Here is a 23,585-nt window from a genome sequence, read left to right on the forward strand (position 1 = left end):
GTATTGCTAACCCCCTAACCCTAACCCCTAACCCTAACCCTAACCCCTAACCCTAACCCCTAACCCCTAACACACACACACACGTGGTCCCCGCCACCTATACCTTCATAACTACCTGGCTGATCGCCCGTTTGACTGGGGGTTAATGGGGGTTAACCGATGTTTTTGTTCAACCAATCGTTCAGTTGTCAGCTCCAGTCTGCATGAAATATACTTAGTCATCACCTGTCGCTCAGCTGTCCACCATCTTCCAAGCACTATTTCCCCACTTGGGGATTTCGCATAATCTCATCACACAGAATCTGTCATTGCTGTTAACTTATCGAGCGAATTTTCAAACCAGCTACCTATCCACAAACCATATGACCCCCAGACAACGTAGATCCACTTCATTTGGATTGCATAATACTGATTTGGCAAATTGCTCCACACCCAGCGCGGTTAGAGTAGTGTGGCCCGTACCATCAGATTCCTCTCGAAATTTCGCATCTAACGGTACCCCTCACGGTACCCCTCACTCAAAAAACTTGCGTCTAGGAATGCCCTTTTTCTAACTCCTTGACCGTTGCAGATAGAGTTAAACCGATCCTACCATTAGAATCGCATTGAAATTTCGTTAGGAATGAGTCCCCATACCACTTTTACCATCTGGGTGGCCGACGATGTGATGCCATGCGAGATTGGTCGTATGGTGCGATAGATGATGCGATAACGATGCGACAACGATGTCATACGATGAATCACGATGCGATATTGGTCGTATGGTGCGATAACGATGTCATAACGATGCGATATTGGTCGTAAACGACGCGATATTGGTCGTATGATGCGATACACGATGTCATAACGATGCGATATTGGTCGTATGATGCGATAAACGATGCGATATTGGTCGTATGGTGCGATCAATGGTGTCGTCCATATCGCATCGTCAGAGCAGGTCGATGTCTATATAAGCAGGGGTCGATTTAGGGGTCAGAGGACATTCCCCACCACCCACCGAACGCCCATACACGATTAAATCTAAGTTGACATCATATCGTACCGTACGCTGATTCTGAACCGATAGGAACGCTAAAACCGGTACGCGATCCAACCCCATCGATTTGACAGTGAGTCGCAACGTCCTGTTCAAGCCAAAGCGGAAGACGAGACCGGCACCGGCACCGGCACCATCGCACAGAAAGGTGCTCCGCATGGAGGAATTGAAGAAGAAGATGGACCCGATGGTCCTGACCAAGCTGGGACGGGGATATAGGGCCAAGTAGTATATAGTCTAATGATGCATATGAGGGTTGCGGTGGGCGGCACATGCCGTGCCCATCGGGTCTGGCAGAGCTGTGTATGGTGGAGGGTCATGTCGAAAGCTGACCGGTAGGTTGTCTTAGGTACCGTATCACATCACAAACCGTAACGCCCCGATTGAATAGGTACAGTACAGACATCGGGTGATACAAACCGTGAGTTTCCGTCATGTGATCCACCGTCACTCACCATCATCCCTTAGGCAGCCATGTCTCGAGTCCCATCCGTCATCCAAGCGCCCACACCGGCCCATGTCCAGACATACTACTGCACCCACACCAGGTCAAACCGATCAAACATCGAGGCAACTGTGAGACGGCTACTTGGTGACTCGGCTGACCAGCCGCTCCGTCGACTGCCTGAGCATGGCGATTTGGCCATTCCGCGCCCCCATAGATCGGGTGGTCCCAAGTTCTGGGTGGTCAGGATCTCCGGTCAGCTATCACAGGGAGATCAGGATACCATACTTGAAGCCGCCAGGAAAAGTGAGAGCGCTGGGTGTCAAGCTTTCATCAAAGGTACCGAGCGTACCACTGGACTGAGCCCGCATCATCTTGGTGTCTTCTTCCGTGCCTCCGAGATCCATACACCCTGGGTCACCAATGACACACTACAACCACATTCGAACAAACGGGTCGCAGCAGCGAAGGCAATGTATGCTGGGACTATGCTTGGCCATAGATGCTGTCGTCAAGGAGAAGGTTCAAGCCAGGCTCGACCAGGTGGATCGTAAGACCTGCCTGGCACATAAAGCCAGCAACGACCGTTTCAGGTCTGCCGTTGACCAAGGAAAGCTCGATCTCCGTGGATTGTCCCCTTCCGACTTTCAAGATGTCCAGGTTGACCATGTAGCCGATTTCTTCCGCTTCGGTCAGCTGGCTACCTGCTCTGCGATCACCCAAGGTCAATCAGAGAAGCTGCACATGGATAACCATGATGACCGTCGTCTATACACCACACTCCTCGTCTTGGGTCGGAGAACTTAGACTGGGATCACACAGATGGTAGGGGTGATCTCTTGCTTCCCACGTTAGGACTCGCTTTACCCGTCTTTCCCGGTGATGTTGTGTTCTTCCAGCCAGGGCTCCTACCTCATCGAGTGGTGGCTCTCAAGCCAGAAGATGCCAAGAAACGAGTGGTGATCACCATGTTCACCTGCGAGCCTACAACGGATTACTTGGACATGCAAGGAATCATGTTACCCCGTGCTAAGAGGTCCTGGAAGCCGAGGTCAGGGCAGGATACTTGTCCCAAATGTGATAAGACCTACAAGGATCTCCTCGATCACATCAAGAAGAAACACGGTGAGGACAGGTTCACTGCAGAGGAGATGGCAGAGACGGGCTTATGGGTGTGCTCCTGCGGAAAGGTGACAGCTAGTGAGAGAGGGTTATCCTACCACCGTAAACGATACCCCAGTCATCATGTGTAAGCCATAAGCGCTATGTAATTATGTACCAACCATACTATGTATACTCAGTAGTGGTTTCTGTAGGGGTCAGCCGGACAGTATGTACGATCCTTCGTATCCCCAGTAGTGGTTTCTTTAGGGGTCAGACTCAGTAGTGGTTTCTTTAGGGGTCAGCCAGTAAGGGTGTACGATCCTTTGTATACCCAGTAGTGGTTTTGTAGGGGTCAGCCAGACAGTATGTACGATCCTTCGTATCCCCAGTAGTGGTTTCTTTAGGGGTCAGACTCAGTAGTGGTTTCTTTAGGGGTCAGCCAGTAGTGGTTTTTATAGGGGTCAGACGCGTCTGCTTGTACAATTTGATATGTAACCCCAATAGGGGTTTCTTTAGTAGTCAGACGCGTCTCTACTTACCATACTTCTTCTACTCAGTAGGGATTTCTTTGATGCGATTCCATTTAGACATTCATATCACATAAGAAATACCATGCCCAGAGGAAAGACGACCAACCCCTCAGGCAGATGCAATAGGTGTGCTGGGATTCTTTATGTCGATCTGGTGGAACACTTCAAGAAGAGACACAAGGGAGATCGATTCACCAAGGATGATATTTCAGACACGGAGGTGGTGGTATGTGCATGTGGGAGATTGGTGTTGAATGCGAGTGGGCTCAACAAACATCAGCTACGGTTCAACTGTCCCAGTTACTCTCCAGCTCAAAGGGCCGCTCGATATCTCAGCAACTCATTGACACCTGCCCCTTCGACAGCATCTCTTACTCCAGCTCAAAGGGCAGCTCCATATCTCAGCAACTCATTGACACCTGCCCCTTCGATAGCATCTCTCCTTGAAGCATCCCCTTGGAGATCCACTCTAAAGACCCCAGTCGTTTCAGCAGTCCGCTCAGCTCGGCGCACTCTGCATCTGGCCATGTCCCACCAGCTAACTCCACGTCATCCCCTCTGAGTTCAGTCGTGGGAACGCCCAGTCTGAGTCCTGCAAGTACCCGTCGGTCATCTCAGTCTCTGTCACCCAACGGTCTGTCCATCAACCACTTGCAGATCAACAGCTCACCACTCACTCCCACCCGTAGGTCCTCCTCCAGAGTTACCAATCCCGTCCTCTATGTATACGATGAGGGCGTATTCAGTCATGGTCAGGAGACGGAAGTGTATGAAGAGGACGGGGCTGGTAAAGAAGTAGAAGAAGATGACGACGACGAGGAGGAGGAGGAGGAGGAGGAGGAAGAGATCGAGGATGAGGCTTATTGGGAGAAAGCGGGCCAAGGAGATCGAGGATGCAGCCCAGGATGGGGATGACAGACCATGGTCCGATGAAGAGAATGAAGAGGAACGATCAGTGATGAGTGACGATGGATCATATCAATGGCAGCCAGAAGAAGATGAATCGGACCAAGGGGGGATGGATATAGATCCCCAGGAGTCTGATGGACGGGATGGTCAAGGGATAATGGAAGATGGTGCGGGCAGAGATGACGGTGGTGAGGACATAGACGATGACCTTTGGGACTTACTGGGAGGGGATGAGGATGGAGAAGAACGAGGGAGCATACGTGCTAGTACGGAACAAGATGTCACGGGAGAACAAGAGGGTGTGGATGTACGGGATAGAGGGTGGAGCCCTCCAGTATTAGAAGATGTGGGGGTGGAATGGCTCGAGTCGTTTGTCCCAGAGTTACCTTTCATGGGAGGATTCAAGAAGCTGGTGGAACATCAGGAGGAAGGGAACGACTGGCTGGACGAGTTGGAGAGAAACCTACCGATGTGGACCGATGGGAACTGTCAATCTCACCAGAGGAATACTTGAACAGGTTTGAAAGCTCGCTGGCCGATGTCCAGATCGTCAACCGGGCACCTACAAGGAGGCTTGAAACGTCCCACGGTCCAGACTTCAGCCAGTACATGTATCTCGCTCAAGCCACCCACCAGTTATGGGTCCATCCTCGACATAGAGACGTTTTCATTGAAGAAGCCGACAAGTACCAAGCCATCCAAAAAGGTCGATTCCGTGAGCAAGCCAGTCTGGGCAGGGCTCATCTCCCGACCAGTGTTTTTGTTCACTGCCTCATTGCTTCCGGATGCAGTGTCATACGGCTCAAGGCATATGGTCAGAAGATGCCCATCACAGATCGCTTCCTCAGCTCGGAACCAGCTCAGGTCGATCACAAGTATGCGAAATACAACAAATGGGACATTGGGGTCAACTTTGGATCTCCTTACATCTGGCTGTTTGCTTCGGCCACAGGCAGACACAATGGCTTCCGTCACTATCGGACCATGTTGCCGGGGTCGATGGACTATGGTACGGTCAGCATCAAAGCCACCCACAAACGGCGCAAGTTCAAGCTCAAAATCTACCCAAGGATCGTCCATGTCATCAAGTCGTTCGACTCTCACCTGCAAGGGAGCATTCCCAAGACCATGTACGGGGGTCGGGAATCAAGTCGAGAAGGCGTCAAGGATGATACACAACCTTTCCAGCAAGGACGACAGAGGTCTCGGAGGGTTCCGGATAGAGGTCAGTGTGACGGCACCCGGCTTGAAAGAAGCCCGCCGTCTGGTGGAAGCGACTCCATTCCTTGATCCTTCCTACTGGCTCGGTCAAGGAGAAGGTCCTCACTGCAAACATCACCTGGATGCCAAGCTGGTCACCCGAGAGGCTTTCCTCAGTAATGCCAACTGGGTATACGAGCAAGCTCAGATCAGAAGCGTGTTTCAAGGAGCCGCATCCAACGTACCTACTCCACAGCAAAGACAGATCCTGGTCGACATCTTGAATTCTCTCGGCTGGAATTCAGATCATGGCTCACCCACCAAGTCGCTGTCAACCGATGCCTGGTGGATGGGTGGTGAGGAGGTAGTTCCGACCTGCTTCAGCTTGCTGTCTGACAAGTATCGGACTGATGAACAGTTGGATGGTCTGTTTGGATTGGTGAAACGCATCATGCCCAATGGTCGATTCCCCTGTCAGAGAGATCCCGATGGACCTGGTCATGGATATCATAGGAACAGCGCTCATCCTTTCAGGATCGCCTGCGGTAAGAAGGGATGCCGCCATAAGCTGAATGGGGTGAAGATGCTGAGGTGGTTGACAGAATTGGTCTCGGCCGAGGTCTTGGGGATATCAGACTTGGGAATCCAGCAGGGGCCGTGGGAGGTGACGAGGGTATGGAAGATGAGGATAGGACAGGACTTGGTGGTGAGTCGCTTGATCTATGCACGGTAAGCGATAAGCTGACTTGTGGTTTGGGTCAGACGAGACGCGTCAAACAGGTGAGCCGTACGCTCAGTGAGGGTTTCTGTAGGGGTCAACCTGGGTCAGAAATTTGATCCCGGCTTAGGAGGTCGGAAGGTCGAGTGAGTGAAAATAAATTCTCATTTGTCACTCGCGGCACCTATGCATGATCTGACTTGAGATTCTGAATCGGCAGCTCGTTCTGTATTGGGAATATCTTGAACAACTTGAAGAATGCATGCATGGGCGATTTGAAAAAGTTTTCACCAAGTCGGATTTGATCCCGGCTTAGGGGTCGGACTGTCTTGTGAGTGAAAATAAATTCTCATTCGTCACACATCGCAGCTATGCACAATCTGACTTCAGATCCTGGTTCAGCAGCCGATTCTGTACTGGTAATGTCTTAGAGACTTGGAAGAATACATGCATGCGCGAAACGGAAAATGTTTTCACTCTTCCTCGATTTGATCCCGGCTTGGGGGGTCAGACCGAGCTGTGAGTGAAAATAATTTCTCATTTGTCACACACCGATGCTATCGTCCTGCAACTGGTATATCCTGGCTCACACACTCCTCCCTCTACCAGGTGATATATGTCATGAAGCATGCATGTGTGCGTGGCCGATGTAATCTTTTTTTTTTCAGACCCAAATTTGATCCCGGCCGGGGGTCGCTCCCGTGCCGACCCAGAATATTTTCTCAATCACGCTACACATCACGTAGAGACCTCAGATCAATTTTCCCAGCATCCTAGACGTCCCCTCTACCATCTGGGACGATAATATGCATGCACGAAATTCGGCCCAAAATCGGCACCCCTCAGAGAATCGGTATGTAACCCCTAACACACACCCACACGTGGTCCCCGCCACCTATACCTTCATAACTACCTGGCTGATCGCCCGTTTGACTGGGGGTTAATGGGGGGGTTAACCGATGTTTTTGTTCAATCCAGCTCGTTCAGATGTAACAGCTCCAGTCTGCATGAAATATACTTAGTCATCACCTGTCGCAGCTCAGCTGTCCACCATCTTCAAGCACTATTTCCCCTTGGGGATTTCGCATAATCTCATCACACAGAATCTGTCATTCACTGCTAATTTATCAGATTTAACCCATATCGAGCGAATTTTCAAACCAGCTACCTATCCACAAACCATATGACCCCAGACAACGTAGATCCACTTCATTTGGATTGCATAATACTGATTTGGCAAATTGCTCCACACCCAGCGCGGTTAGAGTAGTGTGGCCCGTACCATCAGATTCCTCTCGAAATTTCGCATCTAACGGTACCCCTCACGGTACCCCTCACTCAAAAAAAAAACTTGCGTCTAGGAATGCCCTTTTTCTAACTCCTTGACCGTTGCAGATAGAGTTAAACCGATCCTACCATTAGAATCGCATTGAAATTTCGTTAGGAATGAGTCCCCATACCACTTTTACCATCTGGGTGGCCGACGATGTGATGCCATGCGAGATTGGTCGTATGGTGCGATAGATGATGCGATAACGATGCGACAACGATGTCATACGATGAATCACGATGCGATATTGGTCGTATGGTGCGATAACGATGTCATAACGATGCGATATTGGTCGTAAACGACGCGATATTGGTCGTATGATGCGATACACGATGTCATAACGATGCGATATTGGTCGTATGATGCGATAAACGATGCGATATTGGTCGTATGGTGCGATCAATGGTGTCGTCCATATCGCATCGTCAGAGCAGGTCGATGTCTATATAAGCAGGGGTCGATTTAGGGGTCAGAGGACATTCCCCACCACCCACCGAACGCCCATACACGATTAAATCTAAGTTGACATCATATCGTACCGTACGCTGATTCTGAACCGATAGGAACGCTAAAACCGGTACGCGATCCAACCCCATCGATTTGACAGTGAGTCGCAACGTCCTGTTCAAGCCAAAGCGGAAGACGAGACCGGCACCGGCACCGGCACCATCGCACAGAAAGGTGCTCCGCATGGAGGAATTGAAGAAGATGGACCCGATGGTCCTGACCAAGCTGGGACGGGGATATAGGGCCAAGTAGTATATAGTCTAATGATGCATATGAGGGTTGCGGTGGGCGGCACATGCCGTGCCCATCGGGTCTGGCAGAGCTGTGTATGGTGGAGGTCATGTCGAAAGCTGACCGGTAGGTTGTCTTAGGTACCGTATCACATCACAAACCGTAACGCCCCGATTGAATAGGTACAGTACAGACATCGGGTGATACAAACCGTGAGTTTCCGTCATGTGATCCACCGTCACTCACCATCATCCCTTAGGCAGCCATGTCTCGAGTCCCATCCGTCATCCAAGCGCCCACACCGGCCCATGTCCAGACATACTACTGCACCCACACCAGGTCAAACCGATCAAACATCGAGGCAACTGTGAGACGGCTACTTGGTGACTCGGCTGACCAGCCGCTCCGTCGACTGCCTGAGCATGGCGATTTGGCCATTCCGCGCCCCCATAGATCGGGTGGTCCCAAGTTCTGGGTGGTCAGGATCTCCGGTCAGCTATCACAGGGAGATCAGGATACCATACTTGAAGCCGCCAGGAAAAGTGAGAGCGCTGGGTGTCAAGCTTTCATCAAAGGTACCGAGCGTACCACTGGACTGAGCCCGCATCATCTTGGTGTCTTCTTCCGTGCCTCCGAGATCCATACACCCTGGGTCACCAATGACACACTACAACCACATTCGAACAAACGGGTCGCAGCAGCGAGAAGGCAATGTATGCTGGGACTATGCTTGGCCATAGATGCTGTCGTCAAGGAGAAGGTTCAAGCCAGGCTCGACCAGGTGGATCGTAAGACCTGCCTGGCACATAAAGCCAGCAACGACCGTTTCAGGTCTGCCGTTGACCAAGGAAAGCTCGATCTCCGTGGATTGTCCCCTTCCGACTTTCAAGATGTCCAGGTTGACCATGTAGCCGATTTCTTCCGCTTCGGTCAGCTGGCTACCTGCTCTGCGATCACCCAAGGTCAATCAGAGAAGCTGCACATGGATAACCATGATGACCGTCGTCTATACACCACACTCCTCGTCTTGGGTCGGGAGAACTTAGACTGGGATCACACAGATGGTAGGGGTGATCTCTTGCTTCCCACGTTAGGACTCGCTTTACCCGTCTTTCCCGGTGATGTTGTGTTCTTCCAGCCAGGGCTCCTACCTCATCGAGTGGTGGCTCTCAAGCCAGAAGATGCCAAGAAACGAGTGGTGATCACCATGTTCACCTGCGAGCCTACAACGGATTACTTGGACATGCAAGGAATCATGTTACCCCGTGCTAAGAGGTCCTGGAAGCCGAGGTCAGGGCAGGATACTTGTCCCAAATGTGATAAGACCTACAAGGATCTCCTCGATCACATCAAGAAGAAACACGGTGAGGACAGGTTCACTGCAGAGGAGATGGCAGAGACGGGCTTATGGGTGTGCTCCTGCGGAAAGGTGACAGCTAGTGAGAGGGTTATCCTACCACCGTAAACGATACCCCAGTCATCATGTGTAAGCCATAAGCGCTATGTAATTATGTACCAACCATACTATGTATACTCAGTAGTGGTTTCTGTAGGGGTCAGCCGGACAGTATGTACGATCCTTCGTATCCCCAGTAGTGGTTTCTTTAGGGTCAGACTCAGTAGTGGTTTCTTTAGGGGTCAGCCAGTAAGGGTGTACGATCCTTTGTATACCCAGTAGTGGTTTTGTAGGGGTCAGCCAGACAGTATGTACGATCCTTCGTATCCCCAGTAGTGGTTTCTTTAGGGGTCAGACTCAGTAGTGGTTTCTTTAGGGGTCAGCCAGTAGTGGTTTTTATAGGGGTCAGACGCGTCTGCTTGTACAATTTGATATGTAACCCCAATAGGGGTTTCTTTAGTAGTCAGACGCGTCTCTACTTACCATACTTCTTCTACTCAGTAGGGATTTCTTTGATGCGATTCCATTTAGACATTCATATCACATAAGAAATACCATGCCCAGAGGAAAGACGACCAACCCCTCAGGCAGATGCAATAGGTGTGCTGGGATTCTTTATGTCGATCTGGTGGAACACTTCAAGAAGAGACACAAGGGAGATCGATTCACCAAGGATGATATTTCAGACACGGAGGTGGTGGTATGTGCATGTGGGAGATTGGTGTTGAATGCGAGTGGGCTCAACAAACATCAGCTACGGTTCAACTGTCCCAGTTACTCTCCAGCTCAAAGGGCCGCTCGATATCTCAGCAACTCATTGACACCTGCCCCTTCGACAGCATCTCTTTACTCTCCAGCTCAAAGGGCAGCTCCATATCTCAGCAACTCATTGACACCTGCCCTTCGATAGCATCTCTCCTTGAAGCATCCCCCTTGGAGATCCACTCTAAAGACCCCCAGTCGTTTCAGCAGTCCGCTCAGCTCGGCGCACTCTGCATCTGGCCATGTCCCACCAGCTAACTCCACGTCATCCCCTCTGAGTTCAGTCGTGGGAACGCCCAGTCTGAGTCCTGCAAGTACCCGTCGGTCATCTCAGTCTCTGTCACCCAACGGTCTGTCCATCAACCACTTGCAGATCAACAGCTCACCACTCACTCCCACCCGTAGGTCCTCCTCCAGAGTTACCAATCCCGTCCTCTATGTATACGATGAGGCGGATGATGACGTATTCAGTCATGGTCAGGAGACGGAAGTGTATGAAGAGGACGGGGCTGGTAAAGAAGTAGAAGAAGATGACGACGACGAGGAGGAGGAGGAGGAGGAGGAGGAAGAGATCGAGGATGAGGCTTATTGGGAGAGAAAGCGGGCCAAGGAGATCGAGGATGCAGCCCAGGATGGGGATGACAGACCATGGTCCGATGAAGAGAATGAAGAGGAACGATCAGTGATGAGTGACGATGGATCATATCAATGGCAGCCAGAAGAAGATGAATCGGACCAAGGGGGATGGATATAGATCCCCAGGAGTCTGATGGACGGGATGGTCAAGGGATAATGGAAGATGGTGCGGGCAGAGATGACGGTGGTGAGGACATAGACGATGACCTTTGGGACTTACTGGGAGGGGATGAGGATGGAGAAGAACGAGGGAGCATACGTGCTAGTACGGAACAAGATGTCACGGGAGAACAAGAGGGTGTGGATGTACGGGATAGAGGGTGGAGCCCTCCAGTATTAGAAGATGTGGGGGTGGAATGGCTCGAGTCGTTTGTCCCAGAGTTACCTTTCATGGGAGGATTCAAGAAGCTGGTGGAACATCAGGGAGGAAGGGAACGACTGGCTGGACGAGTTGGAGAGAAACCTACCGATGTGGACCGATGGGAACTGTCAATCTCACCAGAGGAATACTTGAACAGGTTTGAAAGCTCGCTGGCCGATGTCCAGATCGTCAACCGGGCACCTACAAGGAGGCTTGAAACGTCCCACGGTCCAGACTTCAGCCAGTACATGTATCTCGCTCAAGCCACCCACCAGTTATGGGTCCATCCTCGACATAGAGACGTTTTCATTGAAGAAGCCGACAAGTACCAAGCCATCCAAAAAGGTCGATTCCGTGAGCAAGCCAGTCTGGGCAGGGCTCATCTCCCGACCAGTGTTTTGTTCACTGCCTCATTGCTTCCGGATGCAGTGTCATACGGCTCAAGGCATATGGTCAGAAGATGCCCATCACAGATCGCTTCCTCAGCTCGGAACCAGCTCAGGTCGATCACAAGTATGCGAAATACAACAAATGGGACATTGGGGTCAACTTTGGATCTCCTTACATCTGGCTGTTTGCTTCGGCCACAGGCAGACACAATGGCTTCCGTCACTATCGGACCATGTTGCCGGGGTCGATGGACTATGGTACGGTCAGCATCAAAGCCACCCACAAACGGCGCAAGTTCAAGCTCAAAATCTACCCAAGGATCGTCCATGTCATCAAGTCGTTCGACTCTCACCTGCAAGGGAGCATTCCCAAGACCATGTACGGGGTCAGGAATCAAGTCGAGAAGGCGTCAAGGATGATACACAACCTTTCCAGCAAGGACGACAGAGGTCTCGGAGGGTTCCGGATAGAGGTCAGTGTGACGGCACCCGGCTTGAAAGAAGCCCGCCGTCTGGTGGAAGCGACTCCATTCCTTGATCCTTCCTACTGGCTCGGTCAAGGAGAAGGTCCTCACTGCAAACATCACCTGGATGCCAAGCTGGTCACCCGAGAGGCTTTCCTCAGTAATGCCAACTGGGTATACGAGCAAGCTCAGATCAGAAGCGTGTTTCAAGGAGCCGCATCCAACGTACCTACTCCACAGCAAAGACAGATCCTGGTCGACATCTTGAATTCTCTCGGCTGGAATTCAGATCATGGCTCACCCACCAAGTCGCTGTCAACCGATGCCTGGTGGATGGGTGGTGAGGAGGTAGTTCCGACCTGCTTCAGCTTGCTGTCTGACAAGTATCGGACTGATGAACAGTTGGATGGTCTGTTTGGATTGGTGAAACGCATCATGCCCAATGGTCGATTCCCCTGTCAGAGAGATCCCGATGGACCTGGTCATGGATATCATAGGAACAGCGCTCATCCTTTCAGGATCGCCTGCGGTAAGAAGGGATGCCGCCATAAGCTGAATGGGGTGAAGATGCTGAGGTGGTTGACAGAATTGGTCTCGGCCGAGGTCTTGGGGATATCAGACTTGGGAATCCAGCAGGGGCCGTGGGAGGTGACGAGGGTATGGAAGATGAGGATAGGACAGGACTTGGTGGTGAGTCGCTTGATCTATGCACGGTAAGCGATAAGCTGACTTGTGGTTTGGGTCAGACGAGACGCGTCAAACAGGTGAGCCGTACGCTCAGTGAGGGTTTCTGTAGGGGTCAACCTGGGTCAGAAATTTGATCCCGGCTTAGGAGGTCGGAAGGTCGAGTGAGTGAAAATAAATTCTCATTTGTCACTCGCGGCACCTATGCATGATCTGACTTGAGATTCTGAATCGGCAGCTCGTTCTGTATTGGGAATATCTTGAACAACTTGAAGAATGCATGCATGGGCGATTTGAAAAAGTTTTTCACCAAGTCGGATTTGATCCCGGCTTAGGGGTCGGACTGTCTTGTGAGTGAAAATAAATTCTCATTCGTCACACATCGCAGCTATGCACAATCTGACTTCAGATCCTGGTTCAGCAGCCGATTCTGTACTGGTAATGTCTTAGAGACTTGGAAGAATACATGCATGCGCGAAACGGAAAATGTTTTTCACTCTTCCTCGATTTGATCCCGGCTTGGGGGTCAGACCGAGCTGTGAGTGAAAATAATTTCTCATTTGTCACACACCGATGCTATCGTCCTGCAACTGGTATATCCTGGCTCACACACTCCTCCTCTACCAGGTGATATATGTCATGAAGCATGCATGTGTGCGTGGCCGATGTAATCTTTTTTTTTTCAGACCCAAATTTGATCCCGGCTTGGGGGGTCGCTCCCGTGCCGACCCAGAATATTTTCTCAATCACGCTACACATCACGTAGAGACCTCAGATCAATTTTCCCAGCATCCTAGACGTCCCCTCTACCATCTGGGACGATAATATGCATGCACGAAATTCGGCCCAAAATCGGCACCCCTCAGAGAATCGGTATGTAACCCAACCCCTAACACACACCCACACGTGGTCCCCGCCACCTATACCTTCATAACTACCTGGCTGATCGCCCGTTTGACTGGGGGTTAATGGGGGGGTTAACCGATGTTTTTGTTCAATCCAGCTCGTTCAGATGTAACAGCTCCAGTCTGCATGAAATATACTTAGTCATCACCTGTCGCAGCTCAGCTGTCCACCATCTTCCAAGCACTATTTCCCCTTGGGGATTTCGCATAATCTCATCACACAGAATCTGTCATTCACTGCTAATTTATCAGATTTAACCCATATCGAGCGAATTTTCAAACCAGCTACCTATCCACAAACCATATGACCCCAGACAACGTAGATCCACTTCATTTGGATTGCATAATACTGATTTGGCAAATTGCTCCACACCCAGCGCGGTTAGAGTAGTGTGGCCCGTACCATCAGATTCCTCTCGAAATTTCGCATCTAACGGTACCCCTCACGGTACCCCTCACTCAAAAAAAAAAACTTGCGTCTAGGAATGCCCTTTTTCTAACTCCTTGACCGTTGCAGATAGAGTTAAACCGATCCTACCATTAGAATCGCATTGAAATTTCGTTAGGAATGAGTCCCCATACCACTTTTACCATCTGGGTGGCCGACGATGTGATGCCATGCGAGATTGGTCGTATGGTGCGATAGATGATGCGATAACGATGCGACAACGATGTCATACGATGAATCACGATGCGATATTGGTCGTATGGTGCGATAACGATGTCATAACGATGCGATATTGGTCGTAAACGACGCGATATTGGTCGTATGATGCGATACACGATGTCATAACGATGCGATATTGGTCGTATGATGCGATAAACGATGCGATATTGGTCGTATGGTGCGATCAATGGTGTCGTCCATATCGCATCGTCAGAGCAGGTCGATGTCTATATAAGCAGGGGTCGATTTAGGGGTCAGAGGACATTCCCCACCACCCACCGAACGCCCATACACGATTAAATCTAAGTTGACATCATATCGTACCGTACGCTGATTCTGAACCGATAGGAACGCTAAAACCGGTACGCGATCCAACCCCATCGATTTGACAGTGAGTCGCAACGTCCTGTTCAAGCCAAAGCGGAAGACGAGACCGGCACCGGCACCGGCACCATCGCACAGAAAGGTGCTCCGCATGGAGGAATTGAAGAAGAAGATGGACCCGATGGTCCTGACCAAGCTGGGACGGGGATATAGGGCCAAGTAGTATATAGTCTAATGATGCATATGAGGGTTGCGGTGGGCGGCACATGCCGTGCCCATCGGGTCTGGCAGAGCTGTGTATGGTGGAGGGTCATGTCGAAAGCTGACCGGTAGGTTGTCTTAGGTACCGTATCACATCACAAACCGTAACGCCCCGATTGAATAGGTACAGTACAGACATCGGGTGATACAAACCGTGAGTTTCCCGTCATGTGATCCACCGTCACTCACCATCATCCCTTAGGCAGCCATGTCTCGAGTCCCATCCGTCATCCAAGCGCCCACACCGGCCCATGTCCAGACATACTACTGCACCCACACCAGGTCAAACCGATCAAACATCGAGGCAACTGTGAGACGGCTACTTGGTGACTCGGCTGACCAGCCGCTCCGTCGACTGCCTGAGCATGGCGATTTGGCCATTCCGCGCCCCCATAGATCGGGTGGTCCCAAGTTCTGGGTGGTCAGGATCTCCGGTCAGCTATCACAGGAGATCAGGATACCATACTTGAAGCCGCCAGGAAAAGTGAGAGCGCTGGGTGTCAAGCTTTCATCAAAGGTACCGAGCGTACCACTGGACTGAGCCCGCATCATCTTGGTGTCTTCTTCCGTGCCTCCGAGATCCATACACCCTGGGTCACCAATGACACACTACAACCACATTCGAACAAACGGGTCGCAGCAGCGAGAAGGCAATGTATGCTGGGACTATGCTTGGCCATAGATGCTGTCGTCAAGGAGAAGGTTCAAGCCAGGCTCGACCAGGTGGATCGTAAGACCTGCCTGGCACATAAAGCCAGCAACGACCGTTTCAGGTCTGCCGTTGACCAAGGAAAGCTCGATCTCCGTGGATTGTCCCCTTCCGACTTTCAAGATGTCCAGGTTGACCATGTAGCCGATTTCTTCCGCTTCGGTCAGCTGGCTACCTGCTCTGCGATCACCCAAGGTCAATCAGAGAAGCTGCACATGGATAACCATGATGACCGTCGTCTATACACCACACTCCTCGTCTTGGGTCGGGAGAACTTAGACTGGGATCACACAGATGGTAGGGGTGATCTCTTGCTTCCCACGTTAGGACTCGCTTTACCCGTCTTTCCCGGTGATGTTGTGTTCTTCCAGCCAGGGCTCCTACCTCATCGAGTGGTGGCTCTCAAGCCAGAAGATGCCAAGAAACGAGTGGTGATCACCATGTTCACCTGCGAGCCTACAACGGATTACTTGGACATGCAAGGAATCATGTTACCCCGTGCTAAGAGGTCCTGGAAGCCGAGGTCAGGGCAGGATACTTGTCCCAAATGTGATAAGACCTACAAGGATCTCCTCGATCACATCAAGAAGAAACACGGTGAGGACAGGTTCACTGCAGAGGAGATGGCAGAGACGGGCTTATGGGTGTGCTCCTGCGGAAAGGTGACAGCTAGTGAGAGAGGGTTATCCTACCACCGTAAACGATACCCCAGTCATCATGTGTAAGCCATAAGCGCTATGTAATTATGTACCAACCATACTATGTATACTCAGTAGTGGTTTCTGTAGGGGTCAGCCGGACAGTATGTACGATCCTTCGTATCCCCAGTAGTGGTTTCTTTAGGGGTCAGACTCAGTAGTGGTTTCTTTAGGGGTCAGCCAGTAAGGGTGTACGATCCTTTGTATACCCAGTAGTGGTTTTTGTAGGGGTCAGCCAGACAGTATGTACGATCCTTCGTATCCCCAGTAGTGGTTTCTTTAGGGGTCAGACTCAGTAGTGGTTTCTTTAGGGGTCAGCCAGTAGTGGTTTTTATAGGGGTCAGACGCGTCTGCTTGTACAATTTGATATGTAACCCCAATAGGGGTTTCTTTAGTAGTCAGACGCGTCTCTACTTACCATACTTCTTCTACTCAGTAGGGATTTCTTTGATGCGATTCCATTTAGACATTCATATCACATAAGAAATACCATGCCCAGAGGAAAGACGACCAACCCCTCAGGCAGATGCAATAGGTGTGCTGGGATTCTTTATGTCGATCTGGTGGAACACTTCAAGAAGAGACACAAGGGAGATCGATTCACCAAGGATGATATTTCAGACACGGAGGTGGTGGTATGTGCATGTGGGAGATTGGTGTTGAATGCGAGTGGGCTCAACAAACATCAGCTACGGTTCAACTGTCCCAGTTACTCTCCAGCTCAAAGGGCCGCTCGATATCTCAGCAACTCATTGACACCTGCCCCTTCGACAGCATCTCTTTACTCTCCAGCTCAAAGGGCAGCTCCATATCTCAGCAACTCATTGACACCTGCCCCTTCGATAGCATCTCTCCTTGAAGCATCCCCTTGGAGATCCACTCTAAAGACCCCCAGTCGTTTCAGCAGTCCGCTCAGCTCGGCGCACTCTGCATCTGGCCATGTCCCACCAGCTAACTCCACGTCATCCCCTCTGAGTTCAGTCGTGGGAACGCCCAGTCTGAGTCCTGCAAGTACCCGTCGGTCATCTCAGTCTCTGTCACCCAACGGTCTGTCCATCAACCACTTGCAGATCAACAGCTCACCACTCACTCCCACCCGTAGGTCCTCCTCCAGAGTTACCAATCCCGTCCTCTATGTATACGATGAGGCGGATGATGACGTATTCAGTCATGGTCAGGAGACGGAAGTGTATGAAGAGGACGGGGCTGGTAAAGAAGTAGAAGAAGATGACGACGACGAGGAGGAGGAGGAGGAGGAGGAGGAAGAGATCGAGGATGAGGCTTATTGGGAGAGAAAGCGGGCCAAGGAGATCGAGGATGCAGCCCAGGATGGGGATGACAGACCATGGTCCGATGAAGAGAATGAAGAGGAACGATCAGTGATGAGTGACGATGGATCATATCAATGGCAGCCAGAAGAAGATGAATCGGACCAAGGGGGATGGATATAGATCCCCAGGAGTCTGATGGACGGGATGGTCAAGGGATAATGGAAGATGGTGCGGGCAGAGATGACGGTGGTGAGGACATAGACGATGACCTTTGGGACTTACTGGGAGGGGATGAGGATGGAGAAGAACGAGGGAGCATACGTGCTAGTACGGAACAAGATGTCACGGGAGAACAAGAGGGTGTGGATGTACGGGATAGAGGGTGGAGCCCTCCAGTATTAGAAGATGTGGGGGTGGAATGGCTCGAGTCGTTTGTCCCAGAGTTACCTTTCATGGGAGGATTCAAGAAGCTGGTGGAACATCAGGAGGAAGGGAACGACTGGCTGGACGAGTTGGAGAGAAACCTACCGATGTGGACCGATGGGAACTGTCAATCTCACCAGAGGAATACTTGAACAGGTTTGAAAGCTCGCTGGCCGATGTCCAGATCGTCAACCGGGCACCTACAAGGAGGCTTGAAACGTCCCACGGTCCAGACTTCAGCCAGTACATGTATCTCGCTCAAGCCACCCACCAGTTATGGGTCCATCCTCGACATAGAGACGTTTTCATTGAAGAAGCCGACAAGTACCAAGCCATCCAAAAAGGTCGATTCCGTGAGCAAGCCAGTCTGGGCAGGGCTCATCTGCCCACCAGCGTCTTTGTGCACTGTCTCATCGCTTCCGGATGCACTGTGATCAGGCTCAAGGCATATGGTCAGAAGATGCCCATCACAGATCGATTCCTCAGCTCGGAACCAGCTCAGGTGGATCACAAGTATGCGAAATACAACAAATGGGACATCGGTGTCAACTTTGGATCTCCTTACATCTGGCTGTTTGCTTCGGCCACAGGGAGACATAATGGCTTCCGTCACTATCGGACCATGTTGCCAGGCTCGATGGACTATGGTACGGTCAGCATCAAAGCCACCCACAAACGGCGCAAGTTCAAGCTCAAAATCTACCCAAGGATCGTCCATGTCATCAAGTCGTTCGACTCTCACCTGCAAGGGAGCATTCCCAAGACCATGTACGGGGTTAGGAATCAAGTCCAGAAGGCGTCAAGGATGATACACAATCTGTCGGGTAAGGATGATACAGCTCTGGGAGGATTCCGAATAGAGGTCAGCGTGGAGGCACCCGACTTGAAAGAAGCCCACCGTCGGGTGGAAGCCACTCCATTCCTTGATCCTTCCTACTGGCTCGGACAAGGGGAAGGTCCGCATTGCAAACATCACCTGGATGCCAAGCTGGTCACCCGAGAGGCTTTCCTCAGCAATGCGAATTGGGTATATGAGCAAGCCCAGATCAGAAGGGTGTTTCAAGGCGCCGCATCTGACGTACCTACTCCACAGCAAAGACAGATCCTTGTGGACGTCTTGAATGCTCTCGGCTGGAATTCAGATCATGGATCGCCAACCAAATCACTGTCGACGGACGCTTGGTGGATGGGTGGTGAGGAGGTAGTTCCGACCTGCTTCAGCTTGCTGTCGGACAGGTATCAAAACGATGAGCAGTTGGATGGTCTGTTCGGATTGGTTAAACGCACGATGCCCAGTGGTCGATTCCCCTGTACTATATACAATGTTGTGGTGAAGGTAGCCAACGTGACACAATACATATTCATGGCATGTATCAGTATAAACACTTAAACCAGGCCTACGTCTGCTTTCCGTATAATTCCGCTGCTCAGGAAAGTCGCAAAGTAGGCGAGCATTTGACGTCTAGGCAGGTGATGCCTACAATCGTTGTTCCCACATCGAAAACGTATTGGGGATTGACCGGCAGAGTGGTAGCGATGACGAGGGTCAAGCGGGAACTCACGACAGGGAACATATCCATTAGGGAGGAGGGTGCAGAGAAGGCGGAACAGGCGGTAAATTGCGGCATCATTGACGTATATGCGGTCCAGCTGTTGCTCAAAGGTGAGACCTAGTTCCGCTGCAAGCCCCGCACCACGATCCCACCACCATGCCATTCCGTCGAGCGATTTAGTTGTCCGTCTGGTACCCGAGTTCCAACCAATGGACGAGTACAAGTCGAACAAGGCGCGAATCTGTACGCGAGAGGGTCTGCTGGAGCCGCTTCCTACAAACACCTTTCGCTCCAGTGTTTGCTGACGAATCCAGTCGACATTGGCGAATAAGCCGGACTTTGTGATGCGTTTCGCAGTAAGAGCGAAACGTTCCATCCCACTCGGTGGGTTCAGCCAGAAAGAGGGTGTAAGGAATGGTGTAGCAATGGCAAACTGTTCCGCCTGGTGCAAAGTAGGTGCCACAACAGTAATCTCGATACGAAAGCCACCGAGTTCAATATCCGGGAGGCGAGAGAGGTGAGAACGCATGGCGTCAATATTCCGCACTTTCCGTCTGAGAGTTGTGAGCGAAAGGGGAATTCGCCTTGGAATCGACTGTTGAAAGACTTGATCGCATGGACAAGGCGCGGATAGACCTTTACGCGTAGGCGACGTCCTTGGTAGTGGGTGTCAAAGGCGACAGAGCCAAAGTCAAGTGAGGCAGGGGTGACGATTGAGTATTTCGTGACGGAACGAGAAGTCCCGTGGGTTGGCGTGAACAGCCAGATGTCTTCCGCCCAGAATGACACACCTAAATCCCACTCATTCTCATTTGCGTAGCGATGCGTCGATTCCGCAGGCTCCCGTCGGTGGAACATTGGTGTCAAGGGCATTTTGTGTCCATATTGTCGAATCCGTAGGGTATCGCATCCAGCCCGCTCAAGGCAATAAGTGAGAACGCTGACGGGAAGGTGCGAATGACCAAGGGCTGCACAGAAAGGGTGCGGGGATGGCTGTATCGTTTGGAACGCCTTGATCTCGTCAAAAGCGCGTTGCTTGAAGCGGGAATCTATCCATACTTGATGGTTGTTTTGAGCGAAAAGCATGAAATCGTCAAAATATCGCTTTTCGACAGTGTCCCGACAGACGCGTATGTGCGGGAGGTAGCTGGCCAGTTGAATAGTCGCAAGTGGGGAGCTGAACTCGTGACGGTAGTGTCGCGGAGTGACGGCAATTTCCCATTTGTCGACGTCAAGGGGCGCGGTTTGAGCGCGTTGATGAGACGCTCCGTTTCCACCTCATCCGTGAGGTCTACAGGTTTTACATGATCAGGACTGAGTAGTGACGCATACAGCCGCATCATCTCATCCAAATCGATGCCTGCCACTTCCGCGATTTCAATTTCGTGTGTTGGGGACGGTGACGGGCGAATAGGGGATGGTGGAAAAGACCTTGGCAATGATACGCTCTCACGGGAAAGGCTTCTATCCTCACGCACTTGAGTTCGCTGTGACGATTTGACAATTAACACACAGTCAAGAACTTTACGTGTGCTCCCACCAGGTGTCGAAGGCGGGGGTAGGTGTGCCACTGGAGGAGTAAGCTTTCGCCTTATGAATTGGCCATTGTTGCCACGTTTACCCGACGATTTCTTTTTCACCATGATAAAGACAGACGTCTGATCTGGTCGGTCAGCGTTTGAGTGGCTATGGTGGTCCCGTCGAGCTCACAAACACGGGATGAGCGGAAGATCTATCGAAATGTCGGGAAAGAACGGAAAAGCGCTGATTACAGGTCCAAGGTATGAATAAGACAAGAGTCAAGGGGTGATAACAGCAAACAAGGTGGTGCTTATATATCTATTTCTTAAGTCCCAAAGATCATGTGACATATTGATAAGATCAGTCATCCCACCAGCGATACTCATTGCCACGAGTGGAACAAGTTGATCGTCTTATCGCACCTGTGCCACGCAGAGCCGTCTCCTTGACGCCAGGTGGATATCTCGGGAGAGCTCGGTAAGAACATACGTGGGAATGGGACAACCGGCAACCCACACACGTTAGCATCCCAGCCAAACGTGAGCGATTATTGAGCTTTTTGTCCTATTGTGCGTGACACAGAGCGGATAGAGCTTTGATTCTTGTACCGTTGAAATCGCAGCGTCTTGTTTGCTATATACCCGCAGTTTCATGTCAATCCGACGACGAAAGTTTGTCCGGCATGTCGCGAGTTCGGGATTTTTTTTTAAAACGTGTTTTACGCAATAACCGCTGAAGATAGGGATGCGGGTAGGGTACGCACAGATTCGCGTCGAAATTCTCTACAAGATAGAACCTCTACCCAAGTCGCGCAAAGTTTCACCCGTTCGCACCGTCGGAACCTGGCGGTAACTCGCGGCAAGCAAATGGGAATAGCCCCGTAACTCAGTTAGCTATCTCCCACCCCAACTAGTATATATTCAATATGGTAAGTACCCGAGTTCAATTCCCGTCCATAGCTGACTTTTGTGTTCAGTCACAATCTGCCACACCACCACCTTCCACCAACGATCCACCATGCGAGTTATGCGAAACTCTAAAAATCGCCTGCGTTTCGCACAGTGCCAACTGCGAAATGTGTACGAAACGGCACCGCACCTGTTCGCTCAACGAAAAGCCACGGAAGAACAAAAAGCGCAAGAAATCCGACAGCGAAATACCGACGAAACTCGAAACCCTCAAGACGGATATACGAAAGAAGCTCAAACGTCTAGCGGGTGACAACGAAACCCTCAAAGCGAAGGTCGAAATGATCGGACCGGATATCGACGACCAAATCGACGAGATCGTCGAGGCGGTAAAGGCGGAACTGGGCGAATAGAAAACGAAATAGGGGCGCAACCCCCAACAAAAAAAGCGAAGAGGCGAAAACTAAAAACGACAAAAAAAGAACCAAAAGGTTCAACCCTTTTAGAATCCGTCGCGTCTCCGTCACTTGCCGCCGGCGCAACATACGAAATGGATATGCACAACAACTAACCATAGGAATTCAGATCAAGCTCCATGCATGCATAGCTACAGTCCATACCTTTCCAATGGTACAACTCTTGTTGCGATACATGCAGATTTGAGCGATACCCACGAGGTAATCGAGCTTCATGTAACACGAGATAGTTATAACACCATCCGCCGAATGAACAAGCTTTTAAAACACTTAGTATTAGCATCGCTGTGGTCGCTGACTATACACATTTAAGATAGCGAACTGTGATAGCTGTTTCGTTTTGTGTTAGGGGTTTGTTACCAGGTCTTGTTTGGATCATCGTGACACTTTGATACCACGTCTTGGTGATCAACTAGCCGACATGACAGATTCATATTCGCATGGTCTCGTTAGGTCTTCCATCCGCTACAACTCTCCGCTATTCCTGCTAGGTTACATCACTCTAATCGTATCATCGTTTTCACCAGGCGCTAGCTCATGTATCGTGGTCCTATCCTTATCCCATACACCAGCTATCCAGTATGGATCGGCTCGAAGTCTACTCCAGGCCTGTTCAATGGTCTGGTACCGATAGATCATGGTAGAGCCTTTTGTTCCAGATGACAATTCACCCGAGGGTACCTCAGGTGGGCTCCGATCATCGTGATGAGATACTGAATCGTCGATGAAAGCACGTCCGAATACTGTCCGAGCCATCGCGAGAGAGCAAGTTGCAGATAATTAGCAATACGTCTCCGTGGTACAGCACAAACTTACCGGTTCTGCCCTCTGCCCGGTCTTTCTGACCCAGAGCCAGATGCTCAGCTCTAGCTTGCCGCCGTTTGTCCAATGATCCTTGAGCGTCAGGACAAAAACAGATGTATAGAGGCATGATGATGACTGTGGGAGGGTTGGATCGGACACAAGGTTTGGTAGGTCAAGACAGTGTTAAAAGTCCTCCTCTTCAGCGTCTCTTCAATTCACTCATGCTCTCGATGGATCACTTTTATATTACAAGTCTTTGCGCTATTAGTTCGATTGCGGTGATTAATCCGCTTTAAGACGTCACAAGCCGACAACGCCGCTGCGGCCACCGCATCTGGTCAACGCAGGAGTACTGGTTGA

General features: G+C 50.9%; 8 protein-coding genes across 8 annotated transcripts; 7 read left to right on the forward strand and 1 right to left on the reverse strand.

Annotated features, from left to right (window-relative positions):
- Window positions 1–1,513: 1,513 nt before the first annotated feature.
- Window positions 1,514–2,737, forward strand: L199_000001 (uncharacterized protein; the record flags this gene model as incomplete). The annotated part of the gene is made up of 3 exons (XM_064885774.1): window positions 1,514–1,790; window positions 1,987–2,208; window positions 2,307–2,737. The coding sequence occupies 3 exons, from the start codon at window positions 1,514–1,516 to the stop codon at window positions 2,735–2,737; spliced, it is 930 nt and encodes a 309-aa protein (XP_064741846.1).
- A 463-nt stretch (window positions 2,738–3,200) lies between these two features.
- On the forward strand, window positions 3,201–4,033 carry L199_000002 (uncharacterized protein; the record flags this gene model as incomplete). The annotated part of the gene is made up of 2 exons (XM_064885775.1): window positions 3,201–3,599; window positions 3,737–4,033. The coding sequence occupies 2 exons, from the start codon at window positions 3,201–3,203 to the stop codon at window positions 4,031–4,033; spliced, it is 696 nt and encodes a 231-aa protein (XP_064741847.1).
- A 4,245-nt stretch (window positions 4,034–8,278) lies between these two features.
- Window positions 8,279–9,503, forward strand: L199_000003 (uncharacterized protein; the record flags this gene model as incomplete). The annotated part of the gene is made up of 2 exons (XM_064885776.1): window positions 8,279–9,377; window positions 9,454–9,503. 2 exons carry the CDS (start codon window positions 8,279–8,281, stop codon window positions 9,501–9,503), a joined length of 1,149 nt encoding a protein of 382 aa, XP_064741848.1.
- A 462-nt stretch (window positions 9,504–9,965) lies between these two features.
- L199_000004 (uncharacterized protein) lies at window positions 9,966–10,925 on the forward strand (the record flags this gene model as incomplete). The annotated part of the gene is made up of 2 exons (XM_064885777.1): window positions 9,966–10,109; window positions 10,320–10,925. 2 exons carry the CDS (start codon window positions 9,966–9,968, stop codon window positions 10,923–10,925), a joined length of 750 nt encoding a protein of 249 aa, XP_064741849.1.
- A 4,145-nt stretch (window positions 10,926–15,070) lies between these two features.
- Window positions 15,071–16,296, forward strand: L199_000005 (uncharacterized protein; the record flags this gene model as incomplete). Its single annotated transcript, XM_064885778.1, has 2 exons — window positions 15,071–15,172; window positions 15,259–16,296. 2 exons carry the CDS (start codon window positions 15,071–15,073, stop codon window positions 16,294–16,296), a joined length of 1,140 nt encoding a protein of 379 aa, XP_064741850.1.
- Window positions 16,297–16,760: 464 nt separating this feature from the next.
- Window positions 16,761–17,720, forward strand: L199_000006 (uncharacterized protein; the record flags this gene model as incomplete). Its single annotated transcript, XM_064885779.1, has 1 exon — window positions 16,761–17,720. One exon carries the CDS (start codon window positions 16,761–16,763, stop codon window positions 17,718–17,720), a length of 960 nt encoding a protein of 319 aa, XP_064741851.1.
- A 4,242-nt stretch (window positions 17,721–21,962) lies between these two features.
- L199_000007 (uncharacterized protein) lies at window positions 21,963–22,358 on the forward strand (the record flags this gene model as incomplete). Its single annotated transcript, XM_064885780.1, has 2 exons — window positions 21,963–21,965; window positions 22,014–22,358. 2 exons carry the CDS (start codon window positions 21,963–21,965, stop codon window positions 22,356–22,358), a joined length of 348 nt encoding a protein of 115 aa, XP_064741852.1.
- Window positions 22,359–22,913: 555 nt separating this feature from the next.
- Window positions 22,914–23,352, reverse strand: L199_000008 (uncharacterized protein; the record flags this gene model as incomplete). Its single annotated transcript, XM_064885781.1, has 2 exons — window positions 22,914–23,164; window positions 23,238–23,352. The coding sequence occupies 2 exons, from the start codon at window positions 23,350–23,352 to the stop codon at window positions 22,914–22,916; spliced, it is 366 nt and encodes a 121-aa protein (XP_064741853.1).
- Between the last annotated feature and the right edge of the window lie 233 nt (window positions 23,353–23,585).

This window comes from Kwoniella botswanensis, chromosome 1 (genome assembly GCF_036426115.1).
Source record: "Kwoniella botswanensis chromosome 1, complete sequence".
In the NCBI taxonomy this organism is placed as follows: Eukaryota; Fungi; Basidiomycota; class Tremellomycetes; order Tremellales; family Cryptococcaceae; genus Kwoniella; species Kwoniella botswanensis.